The sequence below is a fragment of the Anopheles cruzii genome, chromosome 2 (genome assembly GCF_943734635.1).
Source record: "Anopheles cruzii chromosome 2, idAnoCruzAS_RS32_06, whole genome shotgun sequence".
In the NCBI taxonomy this organism is placed as follows: Eukaryota; Metazoa; Arthropoda; class Insecta; order Diptera; family Culicidae; genus Anopheles; species Anopheles cruzii.
The window spans coordinates 11,408,301-11,434,084 of NC_069144.1; the positions used below are offsets into that span (position 1 = coordinate 11,408,301).

The window sequence follows — 25,784 nt, forward strand, 5'->3', positions numbered from 1 at the left end:
CTCCCTGAACCGGATAATCGACGTCGGGGCAGGGTGTTATCGTTGCACCGTCCCGGTATTTGGCCGCCCGGTCGGCGCTGGTCACGAAACAGGTGCGCACCTTGATGTCTTCCAAGATCGTCTCCGTCAGCAGCTTCTCGTCGACACCGGCCTCCACGAGCTGTCGCCTGATTTCGGCATGCACGGCCTCCGCGGCCAGCGGTTGCGCTTCCCAGGCGAACAGTGCCTGCACCCCGCAAAACACCGGAATCACGACCGCTTCCCTGTATCCGATGTCCACCACCAGTGCCGTTTCGACGGCCAGCGCGGTCAGGACGACGAGGTGCGTCGGCACGAAAAACACCGACGATACGTCAAAGTGACAAAACAGGGCCCGAGCTAGGCTTTCCTTGATGATCGTCGGGGCCAACACGGAGTCCACCACCACCACCTTGCGTTCCTTGGGGCTCACGAGGACGTGCTTGAAGAAAATGGTCTTCAGGAACTCCACCAGCGAGTCGTACAGCTCGGCCCCGTCGGCGTAATCGAACAGCCGTCGGTTCGGTGTCGTTTTGCCAGCATTTTTCGCCCGATGGTCCAGCACCACCGACGGGATGATGCTGCGCGGAAACGGCTCGCCGGCGAACCCCAATCTGTGGAAGCGTGTGGAGACCACGAGAAGAGTTAGCACTGGATCCGGCTTGCGGATTGCTGCACTCACTTGGCTAGGGCTGTCCCAATCTCCAGCACAATTGCAGGCTTTTCCTGCAGCACTGTCTCGAACAGAGGCATTTTCCGCGGGACTCTGGGGTCTGGGCGGGGTTTGTAAACTAGAAAAACCGTGGCAGAAAACCGTTCGTGGCCAATGTTATGTTGTCATCGCATATGTAAACAGCGTGCGAAATTCGTCACTCACTGTAGCTGTCAGTTGGCAATTATGGGCTGCGTACGTGAGGTGCATGAACGATTACCCGACGCAGCCATCAGCTATCAAAGGCTGCGTTCGTAGCGCGCTTGTTCATTTTCAAATCAACCAAAAACCTAGTTCCGTTAGCCTTTTCCGTGCCGAATTTCGGATAATAAGTAAGCAAACGAGCCGAGGGTAACGTGCCATACAGATTGTCTAGTTTAGTTCTCTAATTTCGTGAGCGCTTCGACAGTCACCGATGCGCGCGATTACACAAACAAGCCATAAACTTTAAATCTTGCTGCCTCTCTGGCTGGAGAACTCTTTTTCGATCTCTTTCTTCGTTTTCAGTGTGCTTTCGTGTGGCTCGTGTGTTTCTTGTCGGAAAATTCGGGGAAAAGCCGGGGCTTTCCGTTATGATTCGTTGCCTGTGTCGTCCATCGTTCTGTCGTGTTTACACACGGTTCTACCTCTCTAATCAGATTGCGAGTGTTGCGGAAATGGTTTCGATTTGCCCTGGAATGGACAGAGAAGGTCCCTTAACTCAGAAACATCGAAGTCCGAAAGAAAGAGAAAACATTAATAAATAAAAGATGGGTCGGTTGCACTGTATTTACAATTGGCGGCATGTTAGGAGCTGTCGGCGCTAATGCCAGCGGATATTGCTTCGTTATCGTTACACCGTAATTCGTACACGGGCGTTAAAAACTAGGAAAACTGGTACCCCACAGAAAGCCCCGTTTTCCGGGGCGTTCCGGGTGTCGGGGATCTATATACTGCTTTGGTTGCTTGTCTCCTTCTGTACTCTGACTCTGTATCGCCTCTAACGCAGTCTCGCACCGTAAATCGTTAAGTAAAACGTTATCTCCCAAATGGCGTTCCTCTCTCCGGCCGCAAGATCAGTTTGCAAAACAAATAGGTATTGGCCGCCTCTAAAGTGGGCTTTGAGGCCCAACAAAAAAAATGGTAGAATGTCACATGCAATAATGGGTTGTGGTATGTACACACTAAACATAGATTAGTACCAAACACGCTGAGAAGTGTCCGCGAACGCCGATGCACCACGCAGCCGCGTGGTGCATACGCAAACGCGGTGAATAAATAAATAAATAAAATAAAATACACTCTCCGCACACACAAAATACTTCTGGCCCGCCGCGTTCTGGTGTTTCAACCTCGAGCTCTGCGATCATTTTCTCTCTCTGGTGCTTACTTTTCTCTCTAGGTTCCTACTAAGAAAACGGACCAACACATGCTCCGGAGCGCTCCCGAACTGGAGTTTCCCCGTCGCTGGGGGGCCCGTTCTCCGCTCTGCAAACAATCCGCCCAACGGGGATCCCAACGGGGGGGTCTAACAGCTGAATAATACTTTTGTTTACATTGAGATAAATGCTTCCGGCGTAGGACATTTGCAGGACCCGCGAGCGCGCGCGGCCATCACGAGCAGGCACACTCGAGCACGCGCATGCTGGGCCACGTGGACACCATGAGCCGCTGCGGGTTCTTCGTGTCCGGGTGCAGGATATCGATGTGATCGAGGCTGCTCGGCGCACAGCACGGTTTCGGCACGTCGTATTTGATGTGTTCGTGCAGCAGACTCTGCAGCATCGCGTGCTGCGTGGCCGGATTGTGCTTGGTGGGGCAGCGCCCCCGGCAGAACCCGGCGTCGAAGATCTTCGGCTGGATGATGAACTCGAAGCCCTCGATGTCCCGGAAGTCCACCAGCAGCGGGTGGCGGCAGCAGCGCTTGTTGCCCGCCTTGCAGGCCGTCGTCTTCGGCGGTGACTGGTAGTCGTGCAGCATCGGCCGGTACCGCTGCACCTTGGAGCGCTTCTCGCGCTGCACCATCCGACCGACCACGTTCAGCACCGGCGTTTCCTCGTGGCTGCGAAAGAATGGTGACGAATCGTGCACGATGTACAGGTTGCTTGCGTGGCATCCCTCGCAGTACAGCTCCAGGCCGAGGTTCTTGCGCGATCCATCCAACCACGTGCGGACCGCCTCCTCCAGCGGTAGCTGGTACCAGCGACTTCCGTTCGGTGCGATCTCGTCCACGGCGATCGTCCTCGAGGTTAGGAAGTGGCGCTCGTACGGGTCCACCAGCTGGTACACGTGTACCGTGACCGTTTGCCCGTTGTGCCCCGCCGTTGTGCCCCCTCCGCCGGTTGCCGGTTGTTTGAGTTTGATTCGACCCTTCCGCCGGAGCTGCTGCTGGTGGTGCTGCGCGGGGGTCTGCTGGCTGCCACGCGATCGCTGATGCGGCTGATGGTGGTGGAAGTGATGCTGCGGTTGCTGCTGTTGTTGTTGTTTACTGTGGGAGTTAACGCTGCGTGCGCTGTTTTGTCTTCGGATGAGCATGATGTTTAACGACGATTCCTCGATGTTCTCGGCCGAGATTGGCGGCAGCTCCGAGAGCGACTGCTGCCGGTGGCGGTGACCACTCGTCGTCGTCGCCGCTGCGGGCGGTTTGTTGGCTGGGGTGGCAGGCTCTTCTGCTTCGCCCTCTGGCTCTGGGTCCTCGTGGTAGAGCGCGGGCGACGACTGGAAGCCACTCATCTCCTCGCCGGTGGTGGACACGTTTCTGGTCGATATATCGAACCGGATATACACCAGATCGTAGTCGTTGTTCAGCGAACGCTTGCGGCGCAGTTTCCTGTGGTTGAGCGTATGATCTGCGGGGAAAACAGAGAGCGACACCTTTAGTTGACTTTTTCCGACAACCTATACCGCGCCGTGACCTCAGAAGATCTGTCCACCGGTGATGAGGCTGATTGCGTCCCCGACGACGGATTATTCAAATGAGATTCACTTTGGCCGTCTTCCTTCGAGTGCTTTGTTCCATTTCGTGATTAATCGGCCGGTGATTACCGTTAAGACTTCTTCTTCGGTAGCCACCCGGGTCGGGTCCATTTAAAGTTGCATAAGCATATAAATCGGATTCCAAACTGGATTCGGAAAATCAATTGACCCGATGGGGGGGCCAAACCAACAGCCAGCAGGGGCCGGTGTTTATGTTCCCACTTTATGTATTTATCAGTAACGGAACGGCCGTTCGGTTGGATTAGCCCAGCCCTGGGACCGTTTGACCTTGACCCGAACGCTCCCGAAACACGGGCGACGGCGGAGCGATTATCCGAAATTTCCCCGCGATTGTGGCGTACCGTCATATTTTAAGATCGGATCGGGCCACGGGCCACGGCCATCGGGAGTTTGTATTATTTGTTTGCATATCTCCCCCATAAAGCTGTCAACCAAAGTTTCCATTTCTCTCCATTCGGCCCGCCCGAGCTTTACACCGAGCGCACACCGATACGCACCTGAGCCGGGAAAGCTGAAAAGTTGTCTCCGCTCGAAATCGTCCCCGTCGCCGTCGGCTGCGGCCGCGAGCGCCTGCCGGCGATTTACTCGGTCCAGGTATTCCGCGTATTTGGTTTCGTACTCCTGCTGACTGACATTCATCTGAAACGAGAGAGAGATAGAGACCATTAGATCCTGGAACTGGAACGATAAAACATCATCACGAACGCGAGCGAGGAGAATGGCGCAAAAATCGTCGCCAAAAGTTCATTCAAATTTGCGAAACCAATTTTCAGCCACGCGCGGCACAGCACACAAAGTTCGATGGACGTTATCATGCATAATGAAACAATCTGGTGCCTCGCCTGGCCGCAAAGCACAAGAAGAAGAAGTACCCGTCGTCGGCGTGAACTGCGCAGAATGCGTGCTCCCCCGCCGGGTGGGGAGACGACCGGTTTTCTGGGATTCCGAATCTGATAACGTGCGCCGAATCCCGGTGCCATGTGTCCTGCCATTCCTGGGGTTTTTTGATGACACCGGTTTGCGGACGTGCCACGGTCAGCCAGAGTCAGAGCCAGAGTCAGGTGCTAAATTTATTGACCACTCAACAGCGGTGTCCTTCCTTGGCGTTGACCGCAGTGGCAACTGCAGATTCTTGTTCCGACTTAAAACTGGTCGCAGTAGCTCACCTTTTTGGAAACTTTTAACCTGTTTGAGTGTTTATTCTTAATGTCCAGCGGTTTTAAATATTCCAACGCATTTATCAATGGCATATCCTCGTTGGCGCTCGGTCGAAGGTTACTACGATGTCGGCGGCAAACTGTCAGGTTAATGCTGCGAGTGTAAGTGACCCTCTTGACTGAGATGCTTAAAATTCCATTCCCCACCAAGACTCGCAGGATGTGCCATGTGCCACTCCAATTAGCATACCGATGGCCAGATCGGCAATTGTAGCACGCTTGATGACACTTCAATTGGTCGTACGTTACAGGGCTAAAATCGAAACATATGTGTGCTGACGATCTTCAACAAGGGTGGTCCACGTCGAACCGTGATCGAACCGAAGGTGGCCTCGAATTGGCCGAGGTTGGCCGGGGCAAACAGTTTGCTTCTTCATCAGCCAGCAAGGGCCAAATTTTTCTCAGGATGGCCGCGAGACGCGAGTGCAAATATTTTGACAACACACTTGACACGTCGCTGCTGAAAGAGTTTAAACTGCGAACGTTCCAACGGCGCCCTAAGGGGTGGTGCAGCATGCCCTTTTGTCCCTCTGGCACACACACGAGAGGGGGGGCCTTTTATGTGGCGCTGTTTTATTAAGTTGCTGATGGCGGTGGTGATGTTTTCATACCTTTAGGCTGAAGCCTTGGTGAGGTAATAAGGCGATAAGGACAAGCGCAGACGGAGTGTCTGGGACCGAATGCGGTTGCGGCGGCAGCGGCGGCTTTGATGCATCCGAGGGCGTTCAGTGACCTCGGTTGCATTCACGAGCAGACCAACAAAAGGGACCGTTTTCGCGGAGCGAGCCCAAAAAGGCAAGAGGGAAGCTCATTACTCGGAGGCCATCCTCCGGCTAGACACTTTCGAGACAAACATACGAGGAGCCTGTGAAGAGTCGGTCGGTTAGATAACGGTCAGCGCGAGGTGTTGCGGTGCACCCTGCGTGCTGTGTTCCGTCACCTTCGAAGACAAACAAAAAGGGCGCGAGTGGCTCGCGGCCTTCTTCGATACGCACCGCCCATTGCTGCGGCGTGCATTGTTTGCTTTGATGATGGGCTCTCCGTCAACTCAGCCTCGGTTGATAGGTGCCACACGGTGTGTGCGTGCGTGCGTGCGTGCGTGCTGGTGAGATTCGATTCGAAAGGGTCTTCCCGGCCCGGCCATAATGCACTCCGGGCGGCCGATAATGCCACGAGCCATCTGTTTGATGCGGAGCGCCGCACCAAAGTGCATCTCGGGTGGATTAGGTCGATTCGAACATTTCCGAACATTATTGACTCATGGCTCGCATGCCGCACGCATTATGTAAACGGTCATTGACACCGGAGGGGAATCTGGTAATAAAAAAGTCGGTTCCCAGTCGGGCTGGTTCTGCTGAGGGTTGAGCATGTGCCTCGCAGGATAACGGAAAGCCGGAAGAAGTGCACCTTTTCCGGATTACTCCGCCGACCCGAACCGGAACCCTCCCGGCGGGAAGGAAGTGTGTGGTAATCTGGCAGATTGTTTGCTTAGCACGTCGGCCCCGGTTTCGGTTACGTGATCGTGAGGTAATCTGGTCCTGGTGAAAATTAAACGCTACGATGATCTCCGGAACGGTCTTTTTTTAATGCCACCGTTAATGGGGCCCTTCTCGATGTCGCTCGATGCTGCGTGTGTGTGTTTACTTAGGAAGCTGCCTTTTAATGCGAACCATTCCACGGAGAGCTGTGGACCCTTAAAAGCACGTTACCCCGACCGCAATAAGCGTGATGATTTAGGTGACTTTAAAGTCGGTAAGTCATCACGCGGGCGCGGGATGTTTTTCCAGCCCTCTTCTTGAGGTTTGACCTTGCACTCCCCATCTCGCACTCGGGTCGGTTAGGGTCGGTCATGTCGGCGACCACGAAATGTGTACACGTGGCCACTTTGAGATTGAAGCCGGGGGGAAAAAACCCCTTGGATGCCGCAATGGAACTGCTCTCCCGCCTGCGGCCGATCGGACCCCCGCGGGGGACGACGATGGAATCAAGTTCTTGAATCATCACTTTCTGGCCCGTTCGTGACAATTATGAGTAGAGTGTGTGCATCCACACACTAAACAAACGGCCCATCTCGGCCTCGGGGGCCTCGGGTGGCTCGAATTACAAGTCCGAATGGCCCCGGCACCAGCACCAGCCCCACTGTATGTGTGTGTTGAGTCTATGGGACGATTTCACTCTTTTATAGGCGGTGGCGAGGCCAGAGCCTTAGCCGCCACGGTCGCCTTCCTTCGTGGACGCAAATGTGATGCTAATGTTATGCGAACGCTTCGGAAGATTTAGACCAAGTGGTTCCATCGAACCTGCTGTCGCCTGTTGGGCCTGGGTTTCTAGGGAACCTGGGAGCGAAACCAAAATACTGAAATCGATACATAAATCACCGACCGGCGACAACGTTTACAGTGTGTGGCTCCTGATTGGACGTGCCTGCCGCGCCGCGGTCGTTGAAGTCGCAAAAGCAAGTGACGTTGGAGACGGTTTGGTTTGTTTGGTGCAAATAAGGCGCTTTACGCGCCGGTGGAAATCCCTGTGACCTGTGTACACCTTGTGCGGACAAACTCTCTCATAGCGTATTTCGCGGAATGACACCATCAGCGCAACTCTGCTATTTGTTCGTCCCACTGTCGTCGGCCTCAAAGTGCGTGGGGACCACACGCAGCATCGATCATCGGAGCGCACTCCCTAATCGGCTTACTTTACCGGCATACGGTGCCTCCGATGATTACATGGCGAGGAAAGAAAGCTCATCCTCTCCGCGACGGCAGCGGCGGATACGGCCAATGTTTGCGCAGTGGCGAGGTATGATGAAAATACGATCACCGGGGAGGACACGACGCAACGCGATGCACAGCATAAATTAGCCCTGGCAAACGGCTACCGTGTGTGGTGCGCGAGGCGATCGGACGACCAGATTGTGTCGCTCTCTATGAAGATCTAATGAATAAATAAGCGAAGCGAAGGCAGACCAGAGGCAGAGGATCAAGCGGTAGCGGCTGTCCCAAGACAGGCACAAGTCCAGGGAGGGATAAACAGCAATTAGCGTTGACTGCAACGATGAGACGAGAGGCGCAGAGTGTGGCGCAATTACTCGATGAACAACCTCAATCTCAAGTTGGAAGAAATGGCGGCCGGCTGAGACTTCGGACTCTCGACTCTCTCTCTCTCGAACCTGTATCGAATCTTTGCCGATTCCCATTTTTCGAATGATGCTTGCTGGCCGAAAATTGTACACATTGCTGCTTCCTTTTCTCGGTTCCTACCATAACACATGGGTTGCAAAGTCAAGGTTTTAACCCATAAATAGCGCTATTCTTATTGCATTCACCGTTTTTTCTGTTAGTATTAAAGAGATTAGTAACCTTCAAAAGAAAGTTGTTCAAATCTCATGATATTTCGTTCATAATTCTGCTTCTTGATGGGAAAAAATACCGATCAAGCGAAGCAATGGCTTGAAAAGGATAATAAAGACTCCGCTCCATCAAAAACAACGATGATGCTGAATGTATTGGCGGCGTCTAAATGAGGCGGTAATACCAGAAAACATTAAAAAAGTCCTCAAAATCGTTTCGAAAGCTCGAACAGTGAAGTTGCGCCAGATAGCTGACATTGTAAAATTATCAAAAGAATGTATTGGGCTTAAATTATTTGAGCATTGAACCATGAGAAAGCTCTGTTCAATGTGGCATTGCCGCATTGCTCACTGTTGACCAGAAACAAGCACGTATTCATGATTCTAAGGATTGACAATGAATGAAACATGGATTCATCACGTCACTCCGGAATCAAAATGATCGTCATCTGGGTGAAGAGCAATGTTATTGAAATAGATCGTTGAAATAGAGTAGATCAACGCTAGAATGAATAACTCCAACTTTGAACCGAAAAGCCACGTTTTCATACTCAGACCTCAGGTACTTTTTAGCCCATGTGGTAGAGCGGCCGTAACAGTGGTAATTGGCTGACTTTAAAGAGCTTCAAGCCCTTTTCGGTGTGTCCGAGGGTCATAAAATGTGGCCGATACAGTTTTGGCCGGCGATAATCACCGAATAACTCGGAAAGATTCTGCTTTTTATGGCCTCCCCCTTCCGGTTGAAACTGGTATCGCGGCGCATCCAAAACCAGACCAAACGCACGATCTCTCGTCGGATCGTTATCGTCGTCCGAGATACCCGAGGCCCAAACGAGGATTTCTCAGACCGCACATGCAATAAATCTTTATCGTGTGAACCGAACCACACTTTTACAGCCATTTGTTGTTTGACCAGGGGGTCGTGCGGTCTTCGTGCCGTGGCCGATCGGCAGTAAAGATTGGCGCTGGGAGTGAATGCCACACGCGCAATCGTCGTGGCTCTTGGTTGCAGTTCGGGGCTACTGCAGAAAACAAGGCACGTAAGCTCCCCGCGCGATCGCTGCACAATTTGGTGGAAAAGCGATCGGTAGCGATCATCATCGGCGCCCCCTGGGGTGCCGATAAGGATCGACTGCTAATTAGGTTGGGCAGATGATGACTCTATTCACGATCGGGGCTCGGGCTGGGCTTGCTGGGGCACCTTGGTTCCGGGCGGAAAACGTGGCAGGGAACTGTTCGAAACGCTTTTTCTGGGGCCGGATCCTACAAATAAAGCTGAATCACGCGGATTGCATCCGCAACGGCGCCCGAGACCGGCCCAAAAAACCTGTGCGCATCAAGCGGCGCCGTGGCGAACCGATCCGAGCCGGGGTTTCGCGGGGCTTTGAGTTGCTTTGCATTTACCTTCACACCCCGGTGTGGTTTTTCGGGTGACTTTTGGGGCCTAGCCTTTGTGGGGAGTTTGGTTTGGTATTTCCCGTCCGCCCGAATCCTAGAAACCGGACCTAGAGAGTGCCGGAGAGCGCGCGTCGTAACGATGACTTGCGCTCGATCGAAATGCGATTACATCGGCCAATTTTTGGTCACAAATTCGGCGGGGCCGTTTTTGGTGTGTTCCGCCCCGTTCGCCCAAGCCAATGGCGATGGCGTAATCGTGGGCCCCCGCGCGAATGAGGGAATTCCCAAACCGGTGGAGGCTTCTCGACGCCGTGACGCCATCGTGAGCGGATTTTTTGGGGGCTCAACTCTCCGGCGGCGGCGGTTTGTGGCAATCGCGTATTAATTGGCACATATTCGCGCGACGCAGATTGTTCGGAGATAAGCAAACACCCATTCTGACGGCGCTGACGGCGGCTTCCGTTCCGTTCTGCGCGGCCCGATGATGGATGGCACCGCCGCGGCACCTGGCACGCTGTCAGTCGGTGTGCATGTAACGAGTCACCGCCGCCACCGCGCACACTGTGGTGAGACATTTCTTCGACACCGATGTTAACAATATTTTGGAGTTGGAGTTCCCAACGCGTTATCGCGGCCGGTGCCTATATTTGTAAGGTGCTGACGCTTGAGTACGACGTGACTCACTTCCGGAGAGAACGAAGGTACCACACGCGGTGACGGTCGGGGTCGGTTCTCCATTCGCCAAGCGTCCTTCGAGAAGCCGCTGATGCTGGGTTGCCTGAGCAAGAAAAAACGTCCGCTCAAAACATGCACAATAAAAACAATGGCGCATCCGCAGCGCACAAGGATCAGCACGTGAAGAGCATGACAAATCGGGTGTCCGGGCTACCTCGGCAGCGGGGTTCCTTTTCGGACGGTCTCCGATTACTGAGGTCCCCGGTCCCTGGGACCTCAAGGCTGGAAAGAGAAACATTCCACAAGCCCATAAGCCTCTGCCTGGACCTGCGCGTCGGTAATCCGTCGGTAAGTACGCCTTAATCTGCCCCTGGATCTGCCTCCGGGACGCTGCAATCTTCTAATGAGCCCTCTCCATGCTCGATGTTGGGTTCGAGGGCACGTTGCAGTGCGGTGCAGCGTGATGCAGCATCTTTCCGGCCACCAGAACGAGAGCGACAGTGAATTATGTGCTGGGAGAAGCCCTCGAAAAGGAGGATGTTTACTTTCGGCTCGAATAATTACCACGGAGCGGAGGTTCTGTTTTCTGCCGCCCTGCTGGTGCTTGGGTCTTGGTGCGGCACAAACACAAATTACCGATACCGACGGACGGACCGGCCAGCGCATAGAGAGGTCCGTTCCGAGAGTCACCAATTGCTGGGCTGACTTTCACCCGGCCCGGCGTTGAGGCTACTGCGATTCTCGAGACTTTCGAGCGGTTGCTTCGCTCGGGTTCGGGTTCTGTTTCGGCGCGGCATGAATCGAAAACAGATGTACCCGGGGGCCCAGGGCAGGCGGCTTGCATTCTGGGGTGGTACCATACCACTCTCGGTCCCCGTGCCGGTGATCTTATCTGGGAGAGTATTTAGGGCCAACCCGCCCGAAAGACATGCGTAATGCGCTGACGTTTACATCATCACCATAGCAACCGTTGTTGCCGATGCGGACGCGGTTTGCTTTTGGTTACAAAAAGCGACGAAGTCACCCGGACGGGACTTGACGGTTTGGCAACGGGATTTTTCGGACGCCCAGGGCTTTGATGTTGATCGGAGATGATTGTCTGATGATAATGTGGAATGATAGCCATCGCGGCATCGGTGAGTGACACACGACGAGAGACGTGCTTCCCTTCCCGGTGTTCCGATGAGTCAGCGTCCAGAATTCCAGAATCCAGAACACCACTTCCAGGAACCATCGTATCCCACACATACAGGAGTCGGAATCCGGTGCGCGTGATCAACCCTAAATGACCTGTCCACCTACGCCCGAAAGGATAACGCACCGCGGCGCTGCTGTCGGAATCCCAGAAAACAGTGTAAACACCTGGTGGCCGCTTGCTGCAGAATTTACCACCTACTTATCGCACATTCCATCGCAGGGGCAATACTAATGATTTAATGGTCTGTCAATCGCATCACTCCATAAATCGCCGCTACTGGGCCGTAGACTACCCCGCGAATGATGAACTCCCCCCCTGGGGCAGGTCCGTCCAGATGTGGATCATCGAAATAGCTTCCGTGCGTGGGAGATCCCACGCTGCCCCACGTGAGGCCGTGAGTCGGCCAGCGCAAAACATTAAGAACGGAAAACATAAACAAACATAGGCTGGGCGGCGGCGGCCAGTGGCGCTCTCGGTGACGGCGGCCAATAAATACTGGAACGTGTGTGTGTGTATGCGGTTAAATTTGAACCACGCCATTGATACTTCGCCCCTTTCGCCGACAAATGAAAACGGAACGACGGTGGGGGGGGATTATAAATAGGTCCCGACCGGTTCGCCGATTCGGGCGGGTCGAGGGCGAATCGCTCCGAAAATAGCAGCCGGACCCTCCGCAACATTGACCCGCGCAACGAGACCCTGCCCTGCCACCCTGTCCACTGCGTTCGTGATTGACCGTTCTGTTGTTCTTCGGTGCGTGTGCTCCGAAATAGCAGCGCGCTACAAAGTGCGGACGTTTATTTGGCCGGCATGACAGCTGTCAGAGATCAGCGCGCGCGGCGAAGAAGCAGATCAGCTGCTGCTACTGCCAGGAAGTGGGATTCCGTGGGAAGCCACAACAATTTCACTGGCCACATTCCTATCATAGTTTCGCCGGGCCGACCGATGACGCTCTGCCGAGCTAAATACTTCCAGAAGCTCTCGAGAGACCGCGAAAGCAGATGCTACAAATTTTTGTCTTTATGACCCCCAGCCGGGCCGGGCCGGGGGCGTCCAAACAACAACAATATTTGGCCACGGCACGGCATTCCTCAACCAACGAGCAAACCCCCAAAAGGCGTGTGTGATGTCATGGGCTTTGATTGGAAATTGACAAGTGCAACGTAGATTGCGATCACACGCACCACACGAACCATCGAAATCCGGCCAAACCGAAGAGGAATCCATAACAGGTCCACTCTGTGGCACACACAAATTAATTTGTCACGCGATCGATGCCTCAAGTATCCGGCCGCAGATCGTGTGATCTGCGCGTGGCTCGGCTCGGCTGTCTGTTGTTTTTCGGTGCTGTTTCGGTTTACTCTATTCCGTCATCGCCGCGGATGAGCGGTTTCGAGCGGTAGATTCGGTTCCATCCGGACACTCCGGCTCGTCATCGTTCGCTCCCCGCCCCGATCGAACCGGATATTAAGCAAACTCCGTGGTCAGTTCCGGGTAAGAACGGTTTCTCGAGTGCCTCTCGAGTGCCAAGTGGACAAGCAAGCGGTGGCCGGGCCAGCGAGAAAAAAACCCAAGTTCCCAGGCAAGTGGGTCCTACCGTTACTTCATCCTCCAATTCCGTTGCGTTGCCGTCACCGCTTATCGGAACAGAAACAAAAAAAAAACGGATTAAAACATTTAACTGCAATCATCGCTGGCTCGATGGAGGACCCGTAAGGACGTTGAAAGGATGCGTTAGTTCTCTACCTGCGTCTTCGGCCGCATTCCTCGGCACGCAACGATCCATTAGCGTGGCGACGGCGCACACGATAGCGCCGTCCCCGGAGTCTGCGACCAACAAACAGGACCCAGGACGCCAGGACCTCAGGATACACTCTAATGGTATGTCAATCTTGTTTTTTTTCTAATACTCAACACAGCCACAGAACCGGACACGGCCGGGCACGGGTAACGCAAACACAGAGAGCCCTCGGATTGCGCCCTAAGATTTTGTGGAAGGCGAGATTTTTCTCGACGTTTTTAGAGCGATAAAAATCATGCGCCACGCAGGACCGCGACAATATTTACTCCGAGCTCCGAAGTTGTGGATTTAGGCGCCCGAGGGTCGAAAGGTGGCAAATAAACGATGGCGCACAGATCTGTCAAGGAGGACCAAAACTAAAGCCACTAACCACCGCGAAGATTGATGTGTTCGAGCGCGGAGGTCGAGCGCGGTTTAAATTGACCTCCGGATCGAAGCTAATGAACATTGGGCCAACCGGTAATTACCCGTTTTTTCTTCTTCCTTCGCACGCGCACACGCAGCTTCTGGCGGCTCCTTCAACCGGATACCGGTGCGAAATGCCGCAAAAATTATCACCGACCTCTGCCATTTACCTACCGATTCCTCCGGAGGCCGGGGGCCGTACCTGGGCGTGCTAATCGCTGATTCAATTCGCGGTGGCTTTATAGCACCCCCCGCTTCGCCATCGCAACAAACAAACTTTGCCGAGAGCCCGAGTCCCGCGATGCCGTTATGTGTGTATGCAAACAGCAAATTGAAACATTATGAAGCGGCAGGTTTGATAGAAACATCTGTAATCCGCTAGACAACAGCAACGGCAGCGGATCCAGAGAAGGAGAAGAAATCCAACATTAGATACGGGTGTGCCGGGATCTCGTGACAAAAGCCCCCCTCGCAGCGCACGCTCACGGTGCGTGTTGTTGTGAAATATCGCATCGACGACGACGACGATGTTTACGACATTGATTGGCAACATTAAGCTGTCAACCGGAGCGGAGACTGAAGACTTCTTCGGCTGCCGGCGATAGATCCGTGAAGCCACATAGACCACCACCACAGAGCGGCACGTGGGCGATCGCCGTCGCGAACACATTAGTCAGATAGGCTAATTTTGCTACGCAACGACACGTGTAATGTACACAATTCGGTGACGATGACCACCGTAGACGAGTCCGTCCGGGCGTTACGACAGAGTGCGGCAAGAAAGTCCAAGGACCGAACGGCAAGATGGTAACGCTTACCAGATCTTACACCATGGCGATCGCCACCCATTGAGCTCGGCTCGGGGTGACTGTTTGAAGTACCCGAACCGACCACCGAAAGTGCACAGCAGGCCTGGGGCGATGATGAGCCCGCCGTCGAGGACGCAGATCGACCCGTAGACGACCTTGTTCGGGCGACGACGTGTCACGGAGTCCCTTTTGCAGCATCGTAAACCATCGGCCACAACTTTTCCCGGGTGGCCCTTGGCTGGTTGTGTTTAAATTTTTACCGTCCTCATTGTCTTGGCCCTCTGGGCCGCAGAACGCAGAGAAGCAGCCGGAGAAAAACATCCGGCCCACTCCGGCCCACTAGTGGGCGATGTTTGGCGGGATGTACACAGCCCGCGTGCGGGCGGAGAAGCAACCAGCAGCAGACTTCAAACGAAGCGAAAGAACTAAAAATATAAAAACCGGGGCCCAATAATTGGAATGGAATTTACGCCCGGGCGGTTTGCTTTCCGCCGCGCTGAGGCACCGCTCTGAGGAGGCGTTTCCGTTTCCGTTCGGAAGATGACCGGGATTCGGTGGTGGTGGCGCCGCAATGATTCGCACACACACACACACAGAAACCTGGCCGCGACCGGCGTTATCGGCCCTCCTGGCCATCTTGCAAGATTAAAATCTGTCCTATTCCGGTGCGTCCGGTTCGGTGTCCAGGGCGTCCGGTCGGGGTATTTACAAATGTACAAACTTTTTAGGACCGCTATCTGCCAAAAATAACCGGGAGCGTTAGGCGGTGGCCAGAAAAGTCGCCAGAAAAGGGTGGTCGTCCCTTTTTTGAAGCGGACCCTCGCCCGGCGAAAAAGATTGATCGATTATGTTCGATTTTTAGGACGATTGAATATTTAATGCGCATTCCTCTGCGCTATTATCATGTCAATGACATTTGGAAACATTCTTAAAACGCTGTAAATCATCCTCCAACATCGGTGATTAAGTTTTACAAATGAACACACGATCAACGACCAAACCGAATCGACGGTCGAACCGGCTTCGGAGTGACACTCCATGATGCGATGCGTACGCACGATCGGCACGAGGCTCTGGAGGCGCAATACCGGTGCATGCAGGACATTAAAACCATAAAAAACCCCCCTGAAGCGCGGTGGCCAAACTTGACTTGGCGTTACTTTGTGTGTTTCGTTGTTGCCGTCGTCCCGGATTACGCATTCCCCGGGCCCCCCCCAGGGGGATAGTGGCCGATCTATCAAGAGTCTTTACGATCTGGTCCCGGGCCCCGGGCCGGTTTTCCGCTTTGAGTGATACGCTTGTTGATGCGCGCGAATTCCTCGCGACTCTCGCTCATCGCGCGTAGTTGGCGTAGACGCAGGCGCCAGGCGCCACCGAATGTCGCCGCGCGCGCACGCTTGCGTTCGTTTTTCTTTTGGCCCCGACCAACCAAGCAAATTCCAGACGTTCCAAGAATGGGCCGCCCGTTACCAGTTTTCCGAGCACGCGCGACGCTATTTTCCACCGTACCGTCCGGTTGACCGTTTGATTTTGTTTTGACAGAACGAATGCCGCTATATTAAGCCAATCCGGTGGGCAGGGTTTCCTTTTGGCTGGCCACATTTTTCATCACAAGGACGCCTATAATGTGTGTCAGCGAGCAAGAAAGAGACGGAGAGAAAACGGCAACCGGGACGATAACAGTTAAAAGTGTCACTCACAGCACACGGCAGCAGCGAGCACCGGGAGGAGCATAACAATTTATCGTCAATTAATTGGCCGAATCGGACCGGATTTGACGGTGGCGGCTGCGACGAAAGCCGAACGTTCGGGAACGGGTTTTGGTTAATAGTTCTCGGACCATCGAAACGTTCGATTCTACGAGGTTTGGTCAATCGGTCTGAAATATGAAAACCATAAATGTCGTTAAGATTTTCAAAATGTTCCAAAACTGTTGAAGGCGATTATCGCAAATAACTGGTCTCTGGATCTTCAATATAGATTCTTGTTCGGATCTTGTTCGGACACTCTCTCTCAACTTGAGGAATCCGAGAAACGGAAAGGCCAGTCTTCTGGTCTTCTTGCCCAGTCTTCCTCAAGGTTCTAGAAGGGCACATGCTTCAATCGCAGCGTTCGAGACATCCTCGAAGGTCGTAAGTCTCTATAAAATAGCACAAATAAAGCAATCAGAAGGGGAATTAGTCTCGCAAAACCTCACAAAATGGATGAACTCCAGTCGGCTAAATTTGTTTTCAAAGTGAAAGGGGGTACGTGTTGCGAAAGAAAGTCCAACCCGATAATGCGGGATGCGTTTCTCCGACCTCCAGTGCCAGTGCCTTCCGGGGCCTTGGAGTGAGATCTTCTCAGAACTGCGCAAAACACCATTGTTCCGGGAGGCGTACAGAGATCCGTAGGCTGATAGCGTGCATTCAGAACCTACTCGGGGCTCGTGGCAGGTTCTAATGATCTTGCGTTTGACCCCTTGCTCCGGCGGGTGGTCGGTCGGTCGGCTCAGGTATCGGGCATGTTTCGTTCGTCAAGGATGATCAATCACTCCGGGGTTATTAGTTTTGCCAAAAAGCGTGTAGCGTCCTCGGCACAGGTAAATCCCCGGAGACCGACCGTTTCTCTCGGCGAACGGATCGAAACGGTGTCGCATTTATGATGGGCCCTCTCTACGCCGATTGACACTCTCCGGGGCGGGTGGTTTGAAAATTGGCACCCTGACGCAGGACACGCTGCGCTGTGGCGCACATGGCGAAAGCCACATTGGCACATATTCCACTTGCCGTGCGCCGTGTTTTTATCAACGGCGGCCCGGGAGATGTGAAATAAAAGCAAATAAAACTTGCGAACTCACGGGGACGCAAACCCGTTTTCTGTGCCGGCCCGACTAATGACCGATTTTTATGGACCCACCACACTCTAAGATGGCCTCGGGAATCCCCTGCGAAAGGAGCAACTTGAAACGCCAATTCCAAGCGTCCAATTATGGTCTGCGCTGCACCGACGGCCCGGTTCGCGCACACCCCCTTCATGTTCCGTCATGTTCAATTAGCCGTTCGTGCGTGCGTAATGAGTCCGTTTGCCGTGATTGGCCGACGTCGGTTTCGCTTTTCACCACCAACAATCCATCGGTGGTTCCATTGTTTCGGCGTCCCGTGAGAGAGTTGTGCGAGGAAGTCGGGGCAGCCGCGGCAACAGGCGCGCACCTGACTCTGGCGCACTAGATCCGGTAGCTAGTGTTCCCACTGGCCCCCCTCACGTGACCCACATTCGACGCTCGACGCTTCGATGAGGCAACGTTGCAGTTGGAGAGGGGCTAATGTGTGCGGCGCGAACGATTCCAACGATTCCAAGATCACTTTCCGCGATTCGGCTCGGAATTGGGGATGGAGTGGACCGGTGGTAACTGGTTCAGTAACTTGTTTTTTGATTTCGCTTTCGGCGACGGCGTTATCAACCGAAAAAATTTGAATCAGCCTATCAGGCTCGGCAAAAAATCCAACCACCGATCCGCCACTTATCGAACCGGATCGGTGGCGGCAACGGGTTTTCTTGTTGGAGTGTGGCCACTTCATCGGCGGCGCGTGAAATACCTGTGTCCGACCCGTGTAGTGTGCGCGTTACAATTTAATCTTTATGGTCGGCTGGCCGGCCGGCGGCCGGCGCAAAGTAATAAGCCGGCGATCGCGCCGCGTCGTCGCGCACAACAATTTATGATCCGGTCCGGGCACAGTACCGGAAAATCGAACGCGTGTTTGTGCATTGCACCGATCGGTGAGTTTCGGTTCGATGTTTTCAGGTTCCAGATGGGACCAAACGGATGTCAATCAAAGGCAGACAATTTGTCGAATTACTGGCGCTGCTGCGATTGCAGAAGAAACCCCGATGCGCGAAGACGCGCACAGTACCTGATTGGCTCGAGTGGCCCGAGTGGATAATTAAAAACCGCCGGCCGGGCGGCCGGCCGAGAGCCTAGCCAGGCGGTTAGTGGCGCGGATGCGCGATAAATCACTCTCCGTCGACGCCGACTCGAATGCGACGATTTGTAATGGTTGGCGCAGTCCCGGAGACCCGGCGACACTTTTCTAACCGTCGTCGGCCGTTCCGTAGAGCACGGCAAGGCCTCCAGCCGTGATGTGAAATGGAGGAATCGTTCAGCCAGCCGGTTCAATTATGTAAATTGAAGAGGTTCGAATTGTGTCCGACTAGAGCGAAGCAAAACTAGCGGCCTGTGGGAACAGCGTACGGCACGCGAAGTCAGCCTCAGGAAACTAGAGAATAAGAGGCCACACACGGCAGAACACCGGACCGCATAATGTGGGATATTACATGAACCGCGGCTGAAACACATCAGCAGCATCCCAGCGAACTAATCCGGATCGGGAGCGAGTTCCATCGATAACGCCAATCTGGATTCCGGGGTGGATGCTTTAAATGCAATTTTAATTATGCTCCAAACTGTGCATCACTTCCTGTGCGCGGCATATGCCAACAGCACCGCCCCGCCCTTTCGCCTGCATCGCCACCGCCGCCGACGCCGCCTGTGGCCAATTCCAATTCTAATTATAATTAAATCAAACGGTACGTCGAGTTACTTCGTCGTGTTCGTTCGTCGTCGCAGTAGGGCAAACGGTGTGCGCCTCGAAAAATGCACTCTGCAGGGAGTAGAGAGCGGGTGATGACGACGACGACGACGACTGAGCGACCTGAGCGAGGCTGTGGTGGGCCGGTTCTTAATCGAATAACCCTTCGACAACACCCGGAGGAATTGGTCGTTAACCGTGTCACAGATCGAGCCGGGGCCGTCCCCGGAGATGGAGAGTGATTAGGAAGGCCACGCGCAACGTTGTGCAGGTCGTAAAGTTTAGAATCGGGACTGTTAAACAGATGGCTCTAGTTGTCAATGTAGTCCTTCTAGTTTTGATTTTTGTGCAACATTAACTTGTTATCAGGTAAATGATTTTATGTAAAAACAAATTAATTTCATGTTTACAAAGATTGGTTTGCACCTTATCTTTGAAGAGGTTAGACCATGTCGACTTTTGTGCCTGTGCCTGAACGTTTCGCGGGGAACATTGTTTTTCTGTTAACTGGGGAAGAAAACTCCTATAGAATCGCATCAAATGCTTGTCGAGGCTTGTTTGGGGAAGATCGCAGTGCTTTAAGCGGTTCAAAATATTTCAAAATGGCGATTTTTTCAGAGAACTCCAAAAAAGGACTTTCTGATAGAACCAGAAAGGTGTGGTGTACCACAAGCTCCTAACACCTGGTGAAACCGTTGATACAGATCCCTACCGACAACAAATGATCAATTTGACCCATGCATTCGATAAAAAAACGACCAGAATGGGCAAGAACATACGGTGCGGTAACTTGGCTCCAATTCCGATTATCATTTATTTCAATCGATGGTACACATATTGGCTAAGCAGCACTCCGATTCCTACGAGGCAGTCGAAATTTGGATGACTAATTGGTTTGCTCAAAAGACGAAGAATTCTTTCGACTGGGAATCCAGGATTTAGCAGAGAGATGAGAGAAATGTATTTCTAGCGATGTCACGTACTTTGAGTTAAATTAATTTTTTCATTTCAAAATATTAAACATTTGATTTCTTTGAAAAAAAGTCCGATTCTCAACTTTTAAACCGGTAAATGTTTGAATTGGGATTCAAATCGGGCGCCGGTGATCGATAAAATTATCGCAAATTCAATAAAAGGACGCCGTCGGATTCCGGATTCCTTCGCCTTCGCTTCGCGGTCTGGAGCAGAAAATCGGGTCGCCTTCGGCGGGCCAAGCCAAAGCATTCCGAGAGCTGAATGCGGGAAAAATACGGAAAGAAAACCAAAACAAATCATCTTATGAATTACCCAGCCCGCATCTGTCGGGTGATTTCTCAGGTTTATGTGTCCCGCCATCACCCCCAACCCCTCCGCCGTGTTCTTGCTTGGGGCCAAATTTCCCGCGCGCCCCACTGCCCCACCCGGCGGGGCCACGGGATTAGCGAGTACATCGCGATGAGCCTCATTTAAAATTAATCGCACCGGAGTTCTATTTTCGTCGTAGTGTCGCACAGACACAGACGTGTGTTTCTCCGCCGCCGCCTCCGAGGGCCAGTCTCCAGCCAGGGGCCAATCGATACCCGGCGAGCGGTTCGGACATACTTCGAGCAGGCCATCAGCAGCGCACGAAAAATCATTACGATCGGTCGGCAATTGGAGGGCGATTTTCACGTTCCGCCGGAGCAGATCAAAACACAGGTCTCCTCTTTGGGCGTTCCCCCCGACAGGAGAGAGCATAACAAGCGTGAAGCATAATGTAAACAAATCAACGCCCGGTCTCTCTCTCTCTCTCTCTCTCGAGTCCCTGTTTTTGGGGCCCAACCGGGACTGCAACGCGCAGCACGTGCTTGCCACGATTTGCATTCCATCAAAATCTGTTGGGTCCCCCATTCTGGGACGGGAGTTCCGGGAAAGCTGTAATCGAATTTTGGAACCCTTCCCGCAGTCCGTTACGCTTCCCATCCCAATCAAGGGCGTTCCGGTGTTCCGCCGTAGATCGTAGAGTTGGGTTGTGAAAATCCTCGGTAAAGCTTCACCATGTAAAGTAGGTTGATTCAGGTCCCCGGACCTCGGTCGGGGTTTCGCTCCGGTGCATCTCGGCAAACCCGGGTGGGGCGATTGATCCGGAATGTAAAGCACGAACACGAAGCAGTGTTGTGGCCAACTTTTTGCCCCGAGACTCGTTGTTAAAGTTTTATTACGATGCGGGGCCCAGAATCTGGGGTACAACAGTTCCTGCGCTCTGCATCGTCGCAGCCTGCGGCGGTCAAGTTCAAGAGCAGACCGTTGGCACCGTGGCTGGGTGCCGGGGATTGATTTTTGCACTCCCGGCCACGACCTTCACTTCACTCTTGGTGGGGCTGCTACGGAGATGAAGCATCCGTCGTCGTCGTACAGAGAGGGCCCTCGGGCCCTCCGTTGTGCATTCACAAAGTTTGAGCACCACACACACACACCCGAAGCCCCGAGGACTGCGATTACGGAAGTCGGATGCCGGAACCGGATATGAACGGGAAAGGCGCGATTGCGATACATGTGTCGGAGTTGGAGTCGGAAAGCTGAGCGAGAAAAGTTGAAACATCTGCTTTGGCTTTGGGATTAAATATGGACACGTCCATCGCAGGGCCGCAGGCTGTTGGACAACGGACGAGAGTCGTGTTCTTTTTGGGAAACTTTCTAGCGGATTTTCCGATGAGTATGATTTAAGACCATTGTTGACATTGAGACAGTTGCCCTTTCTGCGCGCGCCCTGAAAAGTCAAAGGCCTGACCACTTTCGGTGCCAATTACGCTTTGGCCTCGCAATTATGCCGGCCAACCCCGCGCCGGAAACGATTAATTAGACATCATGCAGACCATGTCCCGAAAACTCACCAAGCGAACGTCGGGAATGGTCGTCAGACCGAGTCCTTCCATGACCAGCTCCAGCAGCTTGGTACGATTGACGATCGCCCGGGCCCGTGGGACACCGGAAGTGGTGTCGGCCTCGGGAGGCCCCCTTTGGTAGGTGGGCCAGTGCGAGGCAGCACCCGCACCCGGCGGGACGATCATCATGGCGGCCGACGCCTGGAACGAGGATCGCAGCGCCACCATCTCACTATCACAGAACACTAGGAACAGCAGGGACCACAGGAACTTGGACACGGTAATGGACGCCCGTAGCCGGTGCTGGTAGTGGTGCGGATAGCGGTGAAAGTGTTTCTTGCCCGGCATCCGGTGGTCCGGGGTGTGAAGTGTCCGCTTGCACCCCAGCGCCAGCAGCATCGCGTCGTTCTCACGGCGGTTCGCCGCCACGTCAAGTTTGTTGTCACCGGCGATCGGTGATCGGCGGAACGACGGACTACTACGGGACTCGCGCGTCATCGTGCCCGGACGTGCCGATCGTCCATTTCCGACCGCGGGCGCGCACTTTCGCACACACGAAACACAAGGTGGACGCGTAGGACTTTCCACCACAAGTTAACCGCGGTCTCGCCGGATCGCGGATAGCGAATTCTTGGCCCACAGCAGAACTCCCACAGCCAGGTGGTGGTGAATTTTCTCGTTCTCTCGGCGGTCGGCCAAATGCGGTCACCGCGGAGTGTAAGTCCAGACTTTGGCGGCCTCGAACGGGCAAAGTAGAGCCACCAACACCACCCGGTTGCCACGCTGATTACAATTATACTTTCAAATGGTCCGCGACGGCCGGCCCGAAGTAGGCTTCTGTGTGTGGTTGGGGCGGGCGGCCGGGCGCCCGTTCTCTCACACGTCACGCACGTTCAATCTTCTTCTGGGGCCAATTGGACCCTCTGTCTGTGTGAGTGTTATGCAAATTGTTGCTCACCACCCGTTGGCGTTGGCGCGCGTAATGGCAATCGACTAAAGACGGAGCCAATAATTCGGAGCCGGCGCACCGGATTTTCTGCGGTCCTTCGCCGAGGTCTGGCCTTCCTGGGTGTACAGGTGATGTACAGAAGCGACTCGGCGACGACTCGGTGCTCTCTTGGAGTCCTGGCAACGCTCGGGGAAGCAAACAACCGTCAATTTGCTCCTAATTTTCACCTGTGTCCCTTTGGCCCACAAACGAACACACACACAGCGGGCACTGGCACAGGGAGGAAGGCGCGGAATTCCTCTGCCGGCAGGAGATGTGTAATTTTTGAACTGGTTTTTTGCGGCCACGACTCTGCGACCACTTCGCGAAAGGAGGAAAGGTTGAAAAGGATTTCAATGGGGCCCTTCTGCTCGGGCCCGGGGGCTCTGATAACGATCTCGGTAGGCGGTTCTTCGGTTCTCCTCGTTGAGTTTTCAATAAATATATTCGATCCCCGAAACCGCGGCCGTTGCCGGGATGTCAGAGAAACAGGAAATTCGGCGATAGCGAAAGAAGGTAAACCAAGAAATGTTCAATCAATAACCAACAACAACGGAACGGAGGATGGTGCACTGTGTCGTTTTTTCGGTTTGGTTCGCTTTTTCAAATGTTGCACATTCTTGCGTCACATTCGCGTTTTCGTCCACTAAACCCGGAACCATCGACGGATCATCACAAACTCTCCTATACGGGAGATTGAATCGCACACACGTGGCGCGCACTTGAACGCGGATTAGCAGATGAAAAGCGTGGATGCCGGTGGGTGGCTGAGAGATTTACACTGCACTGCACTACCCCCTTTTCCGTCCCCTTGCTTCGTAAACCTCGATTTGCTTGAATGCCCGCGCGTAGCTATTGTTTTCCAAACGGGTTGTGTTTAGTGATGAATTGTGTTGCCGCTCGTACGATTACGTCTCCGTGGGTCGCTCGTTCGTATGCTCACTTCTCACTGCTCAGAGCGATGCTGTTGTATGTTTATCGGTTCTCGGTTCGAGTGGAACTGAACAGCAAAACACCAAACACAAGTTCCAAGTGCGTTTTGTTACTTAACACCATCTCCGGCGAGCGAGCGAGCGAGCGAGAAGAATATTTTATGAATGCTGTTTTTTGCGTTCAATTTTTTTTCATCAATCATTTGAATGCATTAATTGAAGATGAACATCAGTAACAACAAAAACAGTAACAACTGTAATTTACGCGAAACAATTGAATAAAGCGAACCAAAAATAAAATAAGTGAAATAAGAAAACATGAAAATCTTGAATTTTTCCTCAAAATCTTACATTTCTAAAACGAAGAACTAGAAGAATGAAAACCTGACTTTTGAACCTTACCTTTCTTAACCGAAACTGACCAGGTGCCGAACGGGACAGCATGACGCTAGAGCGAGATAGTCGATGTTTTCTCTTTTCTCTCTGTATTTCTCTATTCTCTCTCAGTTCTTCGCTCTCGTTTCCTTTCGATTTGAATCACTCAATCGCGCGTTAATTCTGCGCGAATTGTTTATTAAGTGTCTGTTTTCATGACAAATCATTAGGTTAATCGTCGGAAAATGTGATTCATCTGCTGAGCGAAAGTGGCTGGTTAAAAAAAACGGGGGATGTATTGGGTTGTCCAATAAGTTTTGCGCTTCAATACTGGCAACAATAATTTGGGCTACATAACTAGCTTAATTTTAATTTTATTCGTTGCTACACTCGTCATCAGAACATATGTGAAGTTTCATTTCAATCGGTCACTACATTTTTTGTTTATAAGCCACGTGTCATAGTATTTTTTTACAATGGAAAAAATCAAGCATCGTACAGGTCTAGAAAACGATCCATGTCAAGGACGTCCAAAAACAGTAGCGAAACCAGAAATCCTAGGAAAAATACAGGATATCGTATTCGAAGAATCGAAAAAGAAGAAAAAAAAATTTTTTCATCAGTACAATGCACTGTGTCACGAGAATTTTGTCATGAGGTCATAAAAGCTGTAGCAGCATATTTAGCAGATTCTCAGGTGTGGGATGGAATTAATAAATCAAAATTTCGTTGGAACAAGTGTGCAACCATAAAAGTGTGTTTCCTTATTCAACAGCCTGATAGTTCAAATTCGGGGCTTACTAAAACGACGTAGCGTCCGCTTAGTCATTCGTCAATTCGGTCTAGACTTGTCGGACCAGTCCGGATGGCAAAGTTCACGAGTTAGAGTGTGCGGTAATTAGTACTAATTAATTCCACTCTGACGCATGGGCCCCACGAAAACGTAGCACTCGCTCTTACATCGCTCTGTTTTGTGTTGTGCATTAACTATTAACATGTTTAGCGGGCTACGGCGGTGGAAAAAGTGAAACGAATCGCTTTAAGTGACCCCTTTCGGATCACTTTCCCGTGCTGGGATTTCCCTATGAACTTGCGCGGCTCATAATTCATGCGTAGCAATGGGGCGCGTTTGTTACACGGTTGCCATCCAGTTGTGTCACTGGCTTGCTTTGTACCTGGGGGCCAGGGATGGGTATGTAAGACGGCCATTACATTGGACAATCCACTTGTTGATCGCTTTTCTGCTCTTCTTCCCATCAATCATCACGCCACGGACCAGGTCTACAACACTATGCTACCCATTCAACAAGTTCAGGTTTTCTCCGGCCCTGCACGATCTATGTGGCGTTATCAGTGAGTGCATAGTTATCGTTATCTAGTTGAGCCACTTACGCACTGCAGCCGGACGAAAAAAAAACCCAGCACAACAAATAAACTAAATTGTTTTCTCCCCCACCCTCTTTGTTGGAACCCTTTCAAAGAGTCCAAATTTACTGCTTACTGCACTATTCACCCGAAGGATG

At 52.8% G+C, this 25,784-nt stretch overlaps 2 protein-coding genes across 2 annotated transcripts in view; both read right to left on the bottom strand.

Moving 5' to 3' along the window:
- Nucleotides 1–835, bottom strand: part of LOC128267449 (actin-related protein 10) — a 1,366-nt gene extending 531 nt beyond the window's left edge. Inside the window, exons 1-2 of the mRNA XM_053004281.1 lie at nucleotides 701–835; nucleotides 1–632 (exon numbers count right to left, since the gene is read on the bottom strand). The exon at nucleotides 1–632 is cut by the window's left edge and continues 531 nt beyond it. Coding sequence (XP_052860241.1) covers nucleotides 1–632; nucleotides 701–771 — 703 coding nt within the window. The 5' untranslated portion in view covers nucleotides 772–835. The remainder of the gene's footprint in view (nucleotides 633–700) is intronic.
- A 1,488-nt stretch (nucleotides 836–2,323) lies between these two features.
- On the bottom strand, nucleotides 2,324–22,365 carry LOC128268166 (protein 60A). The gene is made up of 3 exons (XM_053005192.1): nucleotides 21,976–22,365; nucleotides 4,204–4,345; nucleotides 2,324–3,558 (listed from the first exon to the last, which is right to left on the bottom strand). Exons 1-3 carry the CDS (start codon nucleotides 22,363–22,365, stop codon nucleotides 2,324–2,326), a joined length of 1,767 nt encoding a protein of 588 aa, XP_052861152.1.
- Between the last annotated feature and the right edge of the window lie 3,419 nt (nucleotides 22,366–25,784).